Source organism: Myotis lucifugus, unplaced genomic scaffold (genome assembly GCF_000147115.1).
Source record: "Myotis lucifugus unplaced genomic scaffold, Myoluc2.0 scaffold_490, whole genome shotgun sequence".
In the NCBI taxonomy this organism is placed as follows: domain Eukaryota; kingdom Metazoa; phylum Chordata; class Mammalia; order Chiroptera; family Vespertilionidae; genus Myotis; species Myotis lucifugus.
Window position 1 is genome coordinate 147,258 of NW_005871538.1, and position 15,935 is coordinate 163,192.

General features: G+C 41.3%; 1 protein-coding gene across 1 annotated transcript; it reads left to right on the plus strand.

Moving 5' to 3' along the window:
- The first annotated feature begins 183 nt into the window (after nucleotides 1–183).
- On the plus strand, nucleotides 184–15,533 carry OSGIN2 (oxidative stress induced growth inhibitor family member 2). The gene is made up of 6 exons (XM_006103542.3): nucleotides 184–845; nucleotides 2,191–2,345; nucleotides 6,858–6,994; nucleotides 7,535–7,726; nucleotides 11,602–11,693; nucleotides 14,453–15,533. The coding sequence occupies exons 2-6, from the start codon at nucleotides 2,279–2,281 to the stop codon at nucleotides 15,480–15,482; spliced, it is 1,518 nt and encodes a 505-aa protein (XP_006103604.1). The 5' UTR covers nucleotides 184–845; nucleotides 2,191–2,278; the 3' UTR covers nucleotides 15,483–15,533.
- The last annotated feature ends 402 nt before the right edge of the window (nucleotides 15,534–15,935 follow it).

Here is a 15,935-nt window from a genome sequence, read left to right on the forward strand (position 1 = left end):
CAGGAATGGTTTTATTTCCGTATAAACCACCGAATAAACTCAGTTCCTGGGCGAAGGGCGGCAGGATGTTAAGTTTTCGGAGTGCGATCCTGGCTCCGCGGCCCGGGACGCTCCGAAGGCCGTGGTCCTGGAGGCCGGGGACTCCGGGGACAGGGCGGCCGATGCGGAGCGAGCGGGGTCCGGGTCTCCCCCGGGGTGTCCCTCGGGCCGGGCACCGCGCCTGCACGGGCCGAAGCCCCGGGATGGCCACGGGAGAGCTTCTATTTGTCAAACGCAAAACGGTCCAGAGTCCTACAGTTGGACCGGTGCGATGGAGGTGCCGGAACTCGGATGTGAAGAAGGCTACCACAGGATTTCCGCTGAGTTTTAAAAACCAAAATCTAATACCCAGTGATGAATAAAAGCAAGAACCACAGTCACACCCGTGACTGTCCCCCCAGCCGTCGCGGTGCAGCCGTGCCCGGCCAGGGGCGCTGCTCGGCCCGCAGGCTCAGGAGGACTCCCCGCTCCGAGCAGCCGCTCCGGTGCTGCGGTCGCGGGTGCCTCGCAGGTGCGGCCGCTCCTACCTGACGGCCAGGCCCTCCCGGCAGCTCCAGTGGATTCCATCCTGCAACACCCGCAGGAGTGAGTGGGAGGCACTTTAACAAAAGGAAATGTAAAAGCACAGCACATCCGAGAACCCGAGGCCTCCGTGAGCGGAGAGGAGTCCCGAACCCCCAGGCAGGCCTCCGTGAGCGGAGAGGAGTCCCGAACCCCCGAGGCAGGCCTCCGTGAGCGGAGAGGAGTCCCTGTGTGGGGACCGAGAACCTTCCTGTCCGGGGTGGGGCAAGAATAGGCGTCCAGTTGTGAGTACTCAAAAGTTTATTCTTGCATTATTTATTATATTATTTACCATATAAACAACTGTAAACCAATTTTTGCCCCACTCTGTGCTTAAGATGGCTGTATTTCTCAATTGATCTACAAAGTCAGTGCAATCCTATCAAAATTCTAGCTGCCTTTTCCCCCCCAGAAAAGTATATGGAATTGCAGGGAACTCAGCCAAAAATTGAGAGTCCAGAAATAAATCCTTATGCTTATGGCCACTTGGTTTTCCATGGATCGTGAGTCAAAGGAGAATAGTCTTCTACAAATGGTGCTAGGACAAATATCCACAGCCAAAATAATGAAGTTGGACTCCTCCCTCACACCATATCCAAAAACTAACTCAAAATGAATGAAAAACCTAAATGTAAGAACTAGAATTATAAAACTTGTAGATGAAAGCATTGGAGTAAATTTTTGTGACTTTGGATTAAGTATTGGTTTCTTAAATATGACACCAAATGCATAGCAACAAAAGAAAAAATAAATTGGACTTGATCAAAATGTAAAACTTTTGTGATAAAAAAGACAACATAAAGTGAATAGGCAACACACAGAATGGAAGAAAATATTTGTAAATCATATATCTGAAAAGGGACTTATATAAAGGATTTTTAAAGCTCAACAATAAAAAGAACCCAGTTTGAAAGTGGGCAAAGAATTTGACTTTCTCCAAAGAAGATGTATAAATGGCTAATAAGCACATGAAACAATGTTTAACATTAGTCCGTTTATTGCATGAGTATGTCAGAATGCCAAAACTAGTTTCTAGGAAGGCAATTGGGAAAGAAGGTAGATTGGAAATCAGCATTAAGATCTTTCCATATTTCAGTATGTCTTTGAGAAAAAAATGTATAAACCTAATTTTTTTAAATCAAAATGCACAATATAGGTACAGTAACTTTTCCTTAAAATATTAGTTGTGACTTTTGTTTTAAATATACTGCCTCTAATGTACTTTCCATTAATGAAAGAAAAGTAAAAAAGAAACTACCCACTCCTACAGGATCTCAGAAAATTAAAAATCTCCATATAACCTGTGTCGTTGATCATCTTAAAGACAGCTTCTTAATTGGGACTTGTCTTATGTAGGACTGGCCTATAAAGAAACATTGGCAGCTATGGAGGATTTCTGACATTCAATATGGTGTAGGTTGACATGTAGCTAAGCTACTGATTTGAAAGCATTAATCAGAAGGATTTTCTCCTTTTATGGAACTGGAATTTTTTTTGATGCCTAAGTAAAATCTGAATAAAGAGAGATTTTTATAAAGGCTATATTAATTATATATCTCTTGTTTTTATTCCATGTTTGTTTTTAAAAAGAAACTATGGTGACACTGAAACCGAAGGAGAGATTTATAATTCCTTAGTTCAGTATTTTGGTGATAATTTGGGGCGAAAAGTGAAAGCGATGCCCTTAGTTGAAGAAACTTCTTTTCTTGAGGATTCATCAGTGACTTTGCCTGTGGTAGTAATAGGTAAGTTATTGCACTATATCGCTTAAAATTAGTTATGATCCTTACTACTTTTATACATTTACAGTTACATAGTTACAAGTTCTTAGGATTTTATTGAAAAGTATTATTAGGTTTAATATCTTAAAACAACCAATAACCAAATCTTTGGAGAGAGTAAATGGTTTACCTGATTGAGGTCCTGTGTTAGAATGCAGCACAGCATCCATTCATTAAGGATTGATATTACTCTATTATTTTAAAACTAGTACGAATCCGTGTGCGAGTAGCTGGCTGCTGCCTGCCTCAGCTGGCCACCCCGCCCACTACAGCTGGTAGCTCTCCGCCCGCTGCCCCGCCTTCCTGTAGCTCTCCGCCGCTTGTAGATGGGTCGTGCTGTTACGGTGTCCCGGCTAATTGGCATATTCCTCTATTATTATATTAGATACTATCAGTTGTGGTGTTTTTATGACAGTGTCCTGGTAATGAAGACAACCTATATTTTGTTTCAAAGTCAGTGGGAAAGGGAGAAAAGCCCTCTCCTCTGTCCAGCATGTGGGAGACTCAGTGAAGGAAGGAAGGAAGAGAGCACTCTAGTTCTATACAGATTCCCCTCTGGGGCAGAGGATAAAGGCGTTTCTGCACTGTTTCTCATCCAGAATATTTTTTTTTATTTGTTTTTGTTATTTTTTATTGATTAAGGTATTACAAATGTGTGGTTATCCCCCCATTGCCTCCCCACCCCCCCCAATCCTGCCCTCACCCTCTGTTGTCTGCATCCATTGGTTATGCTTATATGCATGCATACAAGTCTCTTGGTTGATCTCTCCTCCTTACCCCCACCTTTCCCTACCTTCCCTCTGAGGTTTGAGCATCTTACCTTGTGTACCATTTTCCAACTTACACCCACCCTAGTTTCCATCCTTGATATCTTGGGAGTCAAGGAACCTTGCTTCTTGTTCTAGCTTGGCTATAGGAGAGTCAGGAAAAGCCACCTTCCTCCGTACCTGCCCACCTCACTCCCCCCAAACAATCTATTTCTGTTTGGCCTCAGCTAGCCAATGAGTGTAGCTTAACCTAATGCATTACTCTTGGCAGTAGCACCACCAACCTGAGCCTAGATACTAGTAAAGAGCGAATTCCCTTAATCTATGTATGGGTTTTCTGTTGTATGGATGTTTCACAATTTGCTTATCCATTCACTAATTGAATGACATCTTGATTGCTTCCAGTTTTTGACAATTATGAGTAAAGCTGCTATAAACATGCAGATTTTTGCATGGCCATTAAGTTTTCAACTCATTTGGGTAAAAAAACAAGGAATGTAACTGCTGGATCACCTGGTAAGACTATGCTTAGTTTTTAAAAACCTATTAAAATTCATCACCAAAACCAAAGGTCATCTAGATTTTCTCCTATGCTATCTTCTAGAAGCTTTATTATTTTGCATCTTATATTTACATCTGTGATCTGTTTTGAGAGCATTGAGGCCCCTGCCAGCAGCCGGGGAAGGGAGGACCCGGCCAGCAGCTGGAAGGCCCCAATCGGCTCTGATTGCCAGCCAGGCCTAGGGACCCTACTTGTGCACCAATTTCCTGCACTGGGCCTCTAGTAAGGTTAATATCCAGATTTATTTATTTTGATGTGTGGATGTACACCTGTTCTTGTACCATTTATTGAAAAGTCTTACCACCATTGGATTGCCTTTGCTTTCTTGTCAAAAATCAGTTGACTATCCTTGTGAAGATCTCTGGGTTCTCTATTGTGTTCCATTGATTTTGTCCTTTTATTTTTTCCACACTGTGTTGCTGACTAGTTTTACAGTAAGACTTGAAGTTGGATGGTTCAATATTGTGCTGGCTCTTCTGGATTTTCCACATTTTCACTTCAACTTTAGAATCAGTTCGCCATATCCACAGAGTAACTTGCTGGGGATTTTGATTTGGATTCATTAAGTCTGTAGTTCAAGTTGGGAAGAACTGACATCTTAACAAGATTAGTCTTACTATTCACAAGCATGTACTATCTTTCCATCTGTTTAGATATGCTTTAATTTCATCAGTTCTGTGGTTTTGCTCACATAGATCTTGAATGTGTTATTCTAGATTTATATCCAAGTATTTTTCTTTTCTGTGCAAATATAAGCAGTGTTGTGCATTGCATTTCAAATCCCGCTTGTCATTGCTGATATATAGGAAAGTAGCTGCCTTCTTTCTGTATCTTGCAACCTTGCTATAATTGCCTGTTAGTTCCAGGAGGTTTTTTCAGTTCTTTGGGATTTTCTATATAGATAATCATGGCATTGTGAACAAAGAGAGTTTTATTTCTTCCTCCTCAATCTGTATACCTTTTATTTCCTTTTCTTGTCGTCCCCCCCCCCCCCCTCCTGCTTAGCTGGTTAACCACACAGATGTCTGGGCTCTCACCCCAGCTCACTGAAGCTGAACCACTGGGGTCACAGCTTGGCCATCTGTATTTTTTATTGATTTCAGAGAGGAAGGGAGAGGGAGAGAGAGATAGAAACATCAATGATGAGAGAGAATCATTGATTGGCTGCCTCTCGCATGCCCCACACTGGGGCTCGAGCCCACAACCCCAGTATGTGCCCTGACTGGGAATCAACTGTGACCTCCTGGTTCCTAGGTCGACACTCAACCATGAGCCATGCCAGCTGGGCTGGCCATCTGTATTTTAACAAGCTACTCAAGGAAGGAGATGTGACCCAGGTTTAGGAATTGTTCCATTTCACTCTCTTGTGTTCTTGTTGGGCATGTCACAGGCCTTTTCCTTATCAGGAGCATCCTGAAAGCTTCCAGAACATAGGGAACTTTTTTCTTTCCTCCTGATCCCCAAGGCCACAGAACAATTATTCTGTGGGACTCAGCGGGTACTTGACTTGGGCCACAGTTTCCTTTTCTTGTCTTTACAGCATTATCTAGGACTTCCATCAAGATGTGTGTTGAGTAGGAATGGTATAAAGAGATATCCTTGTCCTGTTGTTGATCTTAGAGGGAAAGCACATAATTTCTCACCACTGAGTATGGCGTTAGCTGTAGGCTTTTTGTAGATACTCCTTTTCAAGTGGAGGAAATTCCCCTCTCTGTAGTTTGCTGAGAGCTTTTATCATGAATAGGTGTTGGGTTTTGTCAAATGCTTTTTCTATAGCTGTTGATGTTATCATGACTTCTCTTCTTCAGTTTTGTCTCTTTTTGATTCAAGGAAATAAGCTCTTTTCCTCAGATCTTCATTCCCACTACTTGTCAGTTGTTAATAATTTGTATGAGGGCAAAAGGTTTACCTCACTCTCTGTCTTTTGAGTTCTATGTCATGCTTAAAGGCTTCCCAGTCCAGCATTGTAAGTAGAAGTATCACCCACTTTACTAATATTCTTATGATTTTACTTTTCATATTTATCTTTGAGCTTATTTGGGACAAAATATTAGGTGAAGAATAGGGTTTTTTGTTTTTTTTTCCCTATGGCTAGCAGCTGTCCCAGTGGGATTCAATTTTTGATGGATGTAGATAATAGAGAGGTAGCAAACCCAGACTAAGGGAACTATGGAAATGGAAATATTTCAATGACAAATGCAGTTTGGTTTCAGTTAAAGCATATAAAAAAATATGGAAGGCAGCATTAGGAGATGGGACTAGACAGGGGTGGGCAAACTTTTTGACTCGAGGGCCACAATGGGTTCTTAAACTGGACCGGAGGGCCGGAACAAAAGCATGGATGGAGTGTTTGTGTGAACTAATATAAATTCAAAGTAAACATCATTACATAAAAGGGCACGGTCTTTTTTTTTTTTTAGTTTTATTCATTTCAAACGGGCCGGATCCGGCCCGCGGGCCGTAGTTTGCCCACGGCTGGACTAGAAGGATGGTTGAGCCTAGAAAGTAGAGAATACTGGGTAGTCAGCAACAAGCAGTTAAGGCCTTTAAAATAGAGGAAGCAACATGCTGAAGACCATGTGTTACCAAAATCATCTGAGTGTGGAATGGTTTTGGAGCAGGTGAACTTGAGGAGGAGAAGCAGGGGGAGACTTGCCTTCTGATTGAAAGTACGGGAGAAAAGCAAAGACAACCGAATGGATATAGATGATAAAATGGGTGTAGAACCAGAAGCTGAGTGGCTTAGGATTTTGCGCATGCCATATGTGGAGGAGGAGGAGAGGGCAGCTAAATGAAGGGACGCATGGATTTGCTTTGAATGCATTTTGATTAAGTTGTTAGTGGGCCTGTCAGGTGGTGTAAAGAAGCACCATATGGAAATGTGAAGTATATTTTTGGGGAAGGGGTCAGCCTAGAGACCTAATTTTGGGAATCGGTAGCATAGAGAGTTGAAGCTTTGAGTAGATGAGACTCCCCACAAAACCAGGAGTGAAGGTGAAAGTCAGTGTGTTGTGACTCCTGGGCTTTCAGAGTTTAGAGAAGGCAGAATTGGTGAGGAAGAAGCCACGTGTGGAGGCGGAGGAAAGCCAAGGAAGAGGCGTGTGGTGCGTGGCATACCCTCTCCACCTTCTCTTTTTTTTTAAATAGGAAATGGACCCTCAGGGATCTGCCTTTCTTACATGTTATCAGGCTACCGACCATATTTATCATCAGAAGCAATACATCCAAATACAATCTTACAGAGTAAATTACAAGAAGCAAGACATCTTTCCCTTGTTGATCAGGTATTATTTCAATCCTTTTAATTTTTTTATACTGAAACAAGATTAGTTCAGCTTATATAAGCATTGTGTTTAATTGAAAATCCTTTCTTCTAATAACACTTTCTATCATTTTAATCTTAGATTTGTAAATACATTCTGCTTGCTTTTATTTATTTTCCTGATTTGATAAGAATAGAATTTCCCAAATGATTTCCTGATAAAGTTTTAATAGGTGTTGTATGCTCAAATGAGTTTGGAAAGGGCTGCCTTTTATGACTGCAGTGTCACTGTAGACATATTAAGGCATATTAGCATGTTAAAGTCATCTTCAAGTTTTGCAGTAAAAGGATCAGATTAGATTTGTTGAGACCCAACCTTTCCCATATTTGACCAAAGAATCTGTTAAGATCTCAAGGGACACCAGTGTTGTGCAGCCCACTCTCTGGGAAATGCTGGGTGAGAGTAATGGCCTTCACTTTTGTTATGATAGCAGTGGTTTGTGTTTTTCTTTTTTCAAACTCTATCTGCCCCCCCCCCCCCTTTTTTTAAAAATTCATTCAGGACTTAGAATACTTGTCCGAGGGCCTTGAAGGCCGATCATCCAATCCAGTTGCAGTACTATTTGACACACTCCTTCATCCAGATGCTGACTTTGGGTATGACTATCCATCTGTTTTGCATTGGAAATTAGAACAACATCATTATATCCCTCACTTAGTTCTTGGTAAAGGCCCACCTGGTGGAGCTTGGCATGTGAGTATACAATTTTCTTAGCATTTCAGTATGAGCTATTATATAGATCTTATTAATAAGACAATTTTGATTCTTAAACATTATGATATAATGTTATATATATTAACTGAATTTTTATATGGAGTTTTAATCCTATTTAATTCGATGTGGGTAATTACTAGAAGTTAAGCCAAATTTTATTATTTATAGTCTTAGAATAAGCACTTTTTCTATATCCTATATTATAAAAAGCTAATATGCAAATCAAATGGTCGTTATGATGTGCACTGACCATCAGGGGGCAGACACTCAAGGCAGGAGCTGCCCCCTGGTGGTCAGTGTGCTCCCACAGGGGAAGCACCACTCAGCTAGAAGCCGGGCTCACGACTGGCAAGCACAGTAGTGGTGGTGGGAGCCTCTCCCGCCTCCGCAGCAGTCGGACATCCCCCGAGGGCTCCTGGACTCTGAGAGGTCACAGGCCGGCCTGAGTGACATCCCCCCCCTCCCCCCAGTGCATGAATTTCATGCACTGGACCTCTAGTCATTTTATAAGATTTATATAGAAAATATTTTAACATTTCATAGTCAAAGTACTTTTACTTATTTATTTTAGAATTTACAAAATTTCACACACTATTTCATACCAATATCCATTATTTCTTTATATCTTCAGGATCTTAAGTGAAAAATGTAAAAGAATAAACTTGTATTAGCTTGCTTGTGCTGCTATAACAAACTACCGTAGACCAGGTGGCTTAAACAACAGACACTATTAATCACAGTTTAGAAGCTGCGATGACCAGGATCAAGGTGCCAGTATACTCAGTTTCCTGGTTTGCAGACAGCTGCTTTCTTGCTGTGTCCTCACATGGTGGTGACAGCATGATCTGTCTTCCTCCTATAAAGCCATTAATCCTGACATGAGCCCCCCCCCCCACTCCCCCACCCCCATCACCTCATCTTAGGCCTAATGACCTCTGAAAGGCCCCACCTCCCCACCTGAAAATATCTTCACACTGGGTGTTAGAGCTTCCCATGGAATTTGGAGATGGCACAGTTTAGTCCATAGCAGAAGCTTAGACAGAGAACTGATAACATTAAAAGTCAGTGCATTTCATTAGAGGCAGCAACTAATAATTATTGTTTACTCTATCCTTAGCAGCCAGTATCTAGTGTGTAGAGAATGCTCATTTGTTGTATAAATAAATATTAAATAAATCTGCTATGTTATGAAGTACAGACTTCATGAAAATTTTAACATATCAAATTTTAAGTACAGACTTCAGTTGGATCCTCCTATATAATAAAAGCCTAATATGCTAAGTATCTGGTCATCTGGTTCAACCAATCAAAGCGTAATATGCTAATGATATGCTAAGGCCGCTCAACCGCTCGCTATGATGTGTACTGACCACCAGGGGGGCAGACAGTTGACTGGTCGACCAGTCGCTATAACGTGAACTGACCACCAGGGGGCAGACACTCTCACTGGTAGGTTATCTTGCTGCTGAGGTCTGGCTGATCGGGACTGAGACAGGCCGACACGCCCTGGAGCCCTCCCACAGTCCCTCCCCTGCTGGCCAACCTCCCACATCCCTCCCCAGTCCTGATCGTGCACTGGTGGGGTCCCTCGGCCTGGCCTGCGCCTTCTCACAATCCGGGACTCCTCAGGGGATGTCAGAGAGCCGGTTTCGGCCTGATCCCGCAGGCCAGGCCTGGGGACCCCACTGGTGCACGAATTTGTTCACTGGGCCTCTGGTATTCCTATATTAGTGTAGTGCTATGTCTAAAAGTTGTTTACATTTATCAAGTGGGAGCCAATTAAGGATGCTCATCCACGCCTTGGTGTCCAGGGATTTTTGGGGGGCTCAGCCATGCAAGCTAGCAGCTCCCATGTGATTGGCCTCTGACTGGTCCCTGCCTCCCAGAGCAAACAGTGGGGTTCACCATAATCCCATGTTAGGGTAAATGTGCATAGCCCACTGGTGCGGCATGGCCCAGGCTCTGGCACGCAGAAAACACTCATCAGGTGGAATATTCCAAGGGTCAGAGGATGTCTCCCAGGAGGCGACCAAGGGCCAGTTCTGAACAGATCTTTCTTAGTAATGTGCAGGGCTAATGCAGTCCGAGCCTGTTAATTCTTTTCTGCACCCTGGTGAGTTTTTTATTAAAGTCACATAGCTTGCTTATTCTGCCTAGAATAGTCTCCCTTTCTAACAGTGCATCCCGTAAATTCTGCTTGTGTCCTTGAAGAAATAGCCTCTTTCTGTATGCTCCTACAGGACTTCTGTCAGATTTGCACCCCTTGATATACTGTCTCCATGACTGCAGGCATCATGGCATACAGGTTGCATAGGGAAAAAAGAAAAGCTGATTGGGAGAAAAATGAACAGATCAAGGGACTAGGTCTTGCAACCAACTGGAAGAACTGGTGCAGTGGGAATAAAGTTAAGAGATTGTTGACAGAAAGTAGAATACAGTGCTTTAAGGTTTTTCAGTTCAAGATGAGATGATTATGTGGCTGCAGATAACGTCTGACATATAATAAATTCTTAACAGCTCCCTTTCTGATGGTCCTAGTTTTCCATCTTGGTTCTGATCCAAGTCCCAGGCCCAACCTGCCTCAAAGCAGTGGTAGCTTGCTGCATTCTCTCCCTTGGTGATGTGTCACAAATTAGCTTCATAAGGCCTAGCACTTAACACTTGGAGTGCAGGAAACGAGTTAAGTCGGCTCGCGTGAATTGCGCGTACTCCGCGGGAGCCGTCTTTAACTCGGTTCATATAGATTTGCGGTGGAGTGCGGGAAACGTGTAAACTCGGGCCGATTGTAACTGCGTATTACCAAATATTTGTTTGTAATCCACCCTTTTGGTGGATGGAACAAAACCAAAAGACAGAGCCATCTTATATTTTGGCGGGAAATTCACCCGCACTCCAAGTGTTAACAAGCGTCTGTAAATGTTGGCCATTGCCAATACAGGCTATAGACACGGGTGAGAGAGTTAAGGGAAAAAAAGCCATAGCCTGAAAGAGTTAGTAAAAGAGGTCATTGAGGACAGTGAGACAGGGGCACGGGAGCTTGAAGGGCTCACTTCCCTAAAGGGGGCATTAGCATTAGCAGTGAGTCTGTTCTTAATCAGGCCACCACTGCTGCGTTTCCTCGTTCTAGAAAGAGATGCTGCTATAGCCGAACCAGCTTAGACTTCATAATTACAATTGATGGGGGGAGGCTGTTGTGCTGCCCATTAAAAAAATTGTTAATAATATTAAAATAAAAAGACCTCTAAAGTGTGGAAATTGCCAGGCTAGCATGGCTCAGTGGTTGAGTGTCAACCCATGAACCAGTAAGTCACGGTCCGATTCCCAGTGGACACATGCCCAGGTTGCAGGTTCGATCCCCAGTAAGGGGGCATGTAGGAGGTAGCCAATCAAAGATTCTCTCATCATTGATGTTTCCATCTTCTGTCTCTCTCCCTCTCCCTTCCTCTCTCTGAAATTAATAAAAACATTTTAAAAAATAATAGTTGGAAATTAACTCTTTTCCTTTTGTTTAAAAGGTGAAAATATCCATTTGTTTCACTAAAATATCTACATCTGAATTATCATGTTGATTATAGGCCAAAACTATTAACATTGTGTAGGCACCAGGTAATATTGTAAATTTGTTCTGTAAATGTATAACTATATGAAAGAAGTATATAGATAGATACTACCAAATGACGAAAGTATTATTTGAAAGTTTATTGGAATAAACTTTGAGAGGTAATTTATATAACCATTTAGGACTCCTTTGAGCTCTAAAGTTTATAGATGGGTTTGGTTAAAAAAAAACACACACACAAAAACCCCATGTTACCTAAATGTGTTTTTTGATTGCACATTTTTTATCCAAATAGAATATGGAAGGCTCCATGTTGACAATCAGCTTTGGAAATTGGATGGAGCTCCCTGGACTTAAATTTAAAGACTGGGTAACTAGCAAACGAAGGTAAAGATCAAACTATTACAATTCTTTGGTTGCAAAGGGAAGAGTGTCGGCAAATTTCAAGGTACCTGTGACCTGTCTTAGATGAATAATACAGATGTCTGTGTCTCTCGTCAGAAGCCTCTGTAGCAGGGAGTCTGAGCTGTTCCCCTCCCAGGAGGTCAGGAGGGGCTTGTCTGTAGGGTGGGTTCCGGCTGCTCTGCTGAGCATGGGCTTATCCCATCCTGTTAAACCAGGGTTTACTTTCTCATCTTCCCACATATCCTTTCCACACTCAGTCACTTATTTTATGAGTGGATATATCAATTCATGTATGCATAGGTCATGTGTACATACCGAAAGTGTTTGACGTTCAAACTAGAGGAGTGCATATGATTAATTGTTTAGAGTGATGGAATAAACTAGAATCGATGGTGTGATTGGCTACTTAGATATAAAGGTAAATTTTTAGTAGGAAATATCAACTGAGTAACTGAGAAGAAATCTCAACTTGGAAGAATACAAGTGTATTTTGGGGGAAAGAACCTAAAATTTAAAAAGAAAAATTGAAAAGCCCTATTGTTTTCAAGGATAGTAATATTAAATAGGAATTACTAATGCAGAGAATCTATGTAGTTTGATTGCTCACAAAAACATTTCATTCCTGCAAACGAAAGCAGGAAGTTACTGAACTTTTGTTAGAACAGGGCTGTACCATTTGAATGCTTGACTTCCTGCTTCATAGAATCCATCTTAATCCAACGAAATTATCCTCCTTTTGACAAGATGTAAGGAGAGCAAATTTAGACCAGCATGTGTAATTGAAATTAAACCTATCAAATATTCCTTGTGGGTTTTTAAAAAAGAATTATATATGGATTTGACATGTAAAGTTGCAAAATCAGGCAAGTTGTACAAGTTCCTGATTTTCATAGGTCAGTAAATAAAACTGCTCAACATTCTTCGCTTTGTGATGTGGGTAAGAAAGGAGCTTCATGACTCTATACCAGAGTGCTTGTCCTGAAGTGGGGATTATTGAGTACAGAATTACTATCACCTTTAGTTCCTGCCTTTGCATCGTGTTAAAAGAAGGAAGACTCTTAAATCTCTAGAGATTGGCTCTCTAGATTGACTTTCTAACTTCTGATGTAACCCTGGTCACACAAATTAGCTGCCAATTTCCTAGCTTGTAAAGTGGAGATCATAATAGTAACTACTACTACATAGTGCAGTGATGGCGAACCTTTTAAGCTCGGCGTGTCAGCATTTTGAAAAACCCTAACTTAACTCTGGTGCCGTGTCACATATAGAAATTTTTTGATATTTGCAACCATAGTAAAACAAAGACTTATATTTTTGATATTTATTTTATATATTTAAATGCCATTTAACAAAGAAAAATCAACCAAAAAAATGAGTTCACGGTCACCTCTGACACATGTGTCATAGGTTCGCCATCACTGACATAGGGTTTCTGTAAATATCAAAGGTTAATACGCTTTAAATCTTAAAATATTATAATCATTAAACTTTAAGAAGAAAACTGTTTTTATTAACTTTTTCCAAAAACAAGTTATAATGAATTATGTGAAGTGATTTGGTTTGTTTTTCCTGCTATTTATCTCTAATTGGGGCACAGTGTTTAGGGGTGCTAATGCCCATTGCTTCAGATTTCAAGTGGAAAATGAAAGATGTACTAATGTACTTTTTCATTAAAATATTTTATTTATATATCTTTCTGAGTAAAAAAACACAGAAATGTCCTATTATTTATTTAGATGTAAGCTAATTTTATTTATAGAAGACTGATTTTATTTTTGGTCATTAGGAAAATAGAAAGCACCTTACTAAAAATTGTGTCAGAGTGGTATATATTATTTTTAACAAGTATATCTATGTATTACAGTTAGACCTGTACTATCTCAACAATTGTAATTAAATAAGTTAGTCTGTACTTACAGCAGTGATTTTCAACCCTTTTTATCTCATGACACACATAAACTAATTACCAAAATTCTGTGGCACACCAAAAATATGTTTTGCTGATCTGAAAAAAGGGTATAATTTTGATTCATTCACATCAACTGGCTATTGTTGTGTTGGGTGCTGTCATTTTTTTTTTTATTTGACAACCTGAGGGAAGAGGTCAGTGCCCCTGATCAAACTGCATATTTTAAAAATTTGGGGGTCACACCAGTTGAAAATTGCTGACGTAGAGTACAGAACAAAGACTAAATAGTAGAGCTATAAACTGAATTTAGATTACAATTGTAACATAGACTGTAAAGGAGTCTAATGATCACATATCCACATTTTAATCCCTTTGTTTATTAAAAAGTTTATTGATAAAGGCAGCTAATCTGAAAAGATACAATGGAGGAGCAGGATGCATTACCTAGTCTCTACCCTCAGGAGGCTTCCTCTTTTTAACTAAAAGCTTGCTTTCTTTGTAAGGGGTTAGCGCAGGGGTGGGCAAACTTTTTGACTCGAGGGCCACAATGGGTTCTTAAACTGGACCGGAGGGCCGGAACAAAAGCATGGATGGAGTGTTTGTGTGAACTAATATAAATTCAAAGTAAACATTATTACATAAAAGGGTACGGTCTTTTTTTTTTTTTTAGTTTTATTCATTTCAAACGGGCCGGATCCGGCCCTCGGGCCGTAGTTTGCCCACGGCTGGGTTAGGGTCATGTATAGCTGAGACAGTAACAGCTTACTGATGAAAAAGTAACCACAGAACCAAAGTCCTGTTCTCATAGGATGTTTTCCTTCTCCTTCTCCAGGAACCTAAAAGGGGATCGAGTTATGCCAGAGGAAGTAGCTCGCTACTATAAACATTATGTGAAAGTCATGGGTCTTCAGAAGAACTTCAGAGAGAACACTTACATTACCTCTGTGTCCAGACTCTACAGAGACCGGGAGGAGGATGGTGGTCAGGATGCAGCTATCCCAGCACAGCATTTGCAGCTGGAGAAGTCCAAGTTTATCAAGAGAAACTGGGAGATCCGGGGCTATCAGCGAGTAGCAGATGGCTCCCATGTTCCCTTCGGTCTCTTTGCTGAGAATGTAGTTCTGGCAACGGGAACATTGGACTCTCCTGCCCGTCTGGAGGTTGAAGGGGAAGATTTCCCTTTTGTGTTTCATTCACTGCCTGAATTTGGAGCGGCTGTAAGCAAAGGAAAGTTGCGTGGCCAAGTGGACCCAGTGTTAATTGTAGGTTCTGGGCTCACTGCAGCGGATGCAGTGCTGTGTGCTTACAACAACAACATCCCTGTGATTCATGTGTTTCGCAGACGAGTAACTGATCCAAGTTTAATTTTCAAGCAGCTTCCTAAAAAGCTGTATCCAGAATACCATAAGGTCTATCACATGATGTGTACGCAGTCATATTCTGCAGACTCGGATCTTTTATCTGATTACACCAGCTTTCCTGAGCACCATGTGCTTTCCTTTAAGTCGGACATGAAGTGCATCCTTCAGAGTGTCTCTGGATTGAAGAAAATATTTAAAGTTTCTGCAGCAGTGGTGCTGATAGGTTCTCATCCCAACCTGTCTTTTCTGAAAGAGCACGGCTGTTACCTGGGCCATGACTCAGGCCACCCGATCACTTGTAAGGGTAATCCTGTGGCGATAGATGCATACACCTACGAGTGTGTTCAAGAAGCCCACCTTTTTGCATTGGGTCCTTTAGTTGGAGATAATTTTGTTCGATTTTTAAAGGGAGGGGCACTGGGTGTTACACACTGTTTAGCAACAAGACAGAAGAAAAAGCATTTATTTGTTGAAAGAGGAGGAGGAGATGGGGTAGCTTGAAGCAGGTTTACAAGTTAATGGATAGTTCACCATTAAAGATTTTTAACTTTTTGCCGTGTACTGGCTTGAATTCATTGGAGAGTCTCAGGCAATAGTAACTATTTTTTAAAGTTACAAGAACTTGGTATAACTTTATTTCATGGCACACACAAACTAATTACTAAAATTCTATGGCACACCAAAAAATGGATTTTTTGCTGATCTGACAAAAACATAGGTAGATATATTTTTTAATATCTTTTTAAAAAAACTGATTTCAGAGAGGAAGGGAGCAGGAGAGATAGAAACATCGATGAGAGAGAATTGACCAGCTGTCTCCTTCATGCCTCACACTAGGGATTGAGCCCACAACCTGGGCATGTGCCCTGAATGGGAATCGAACTGTGACCTCCTGGATCATAGGTCCACACTCAACCACTGAGCCATGCCAGCAGGGGAGAAATAAGTATAATT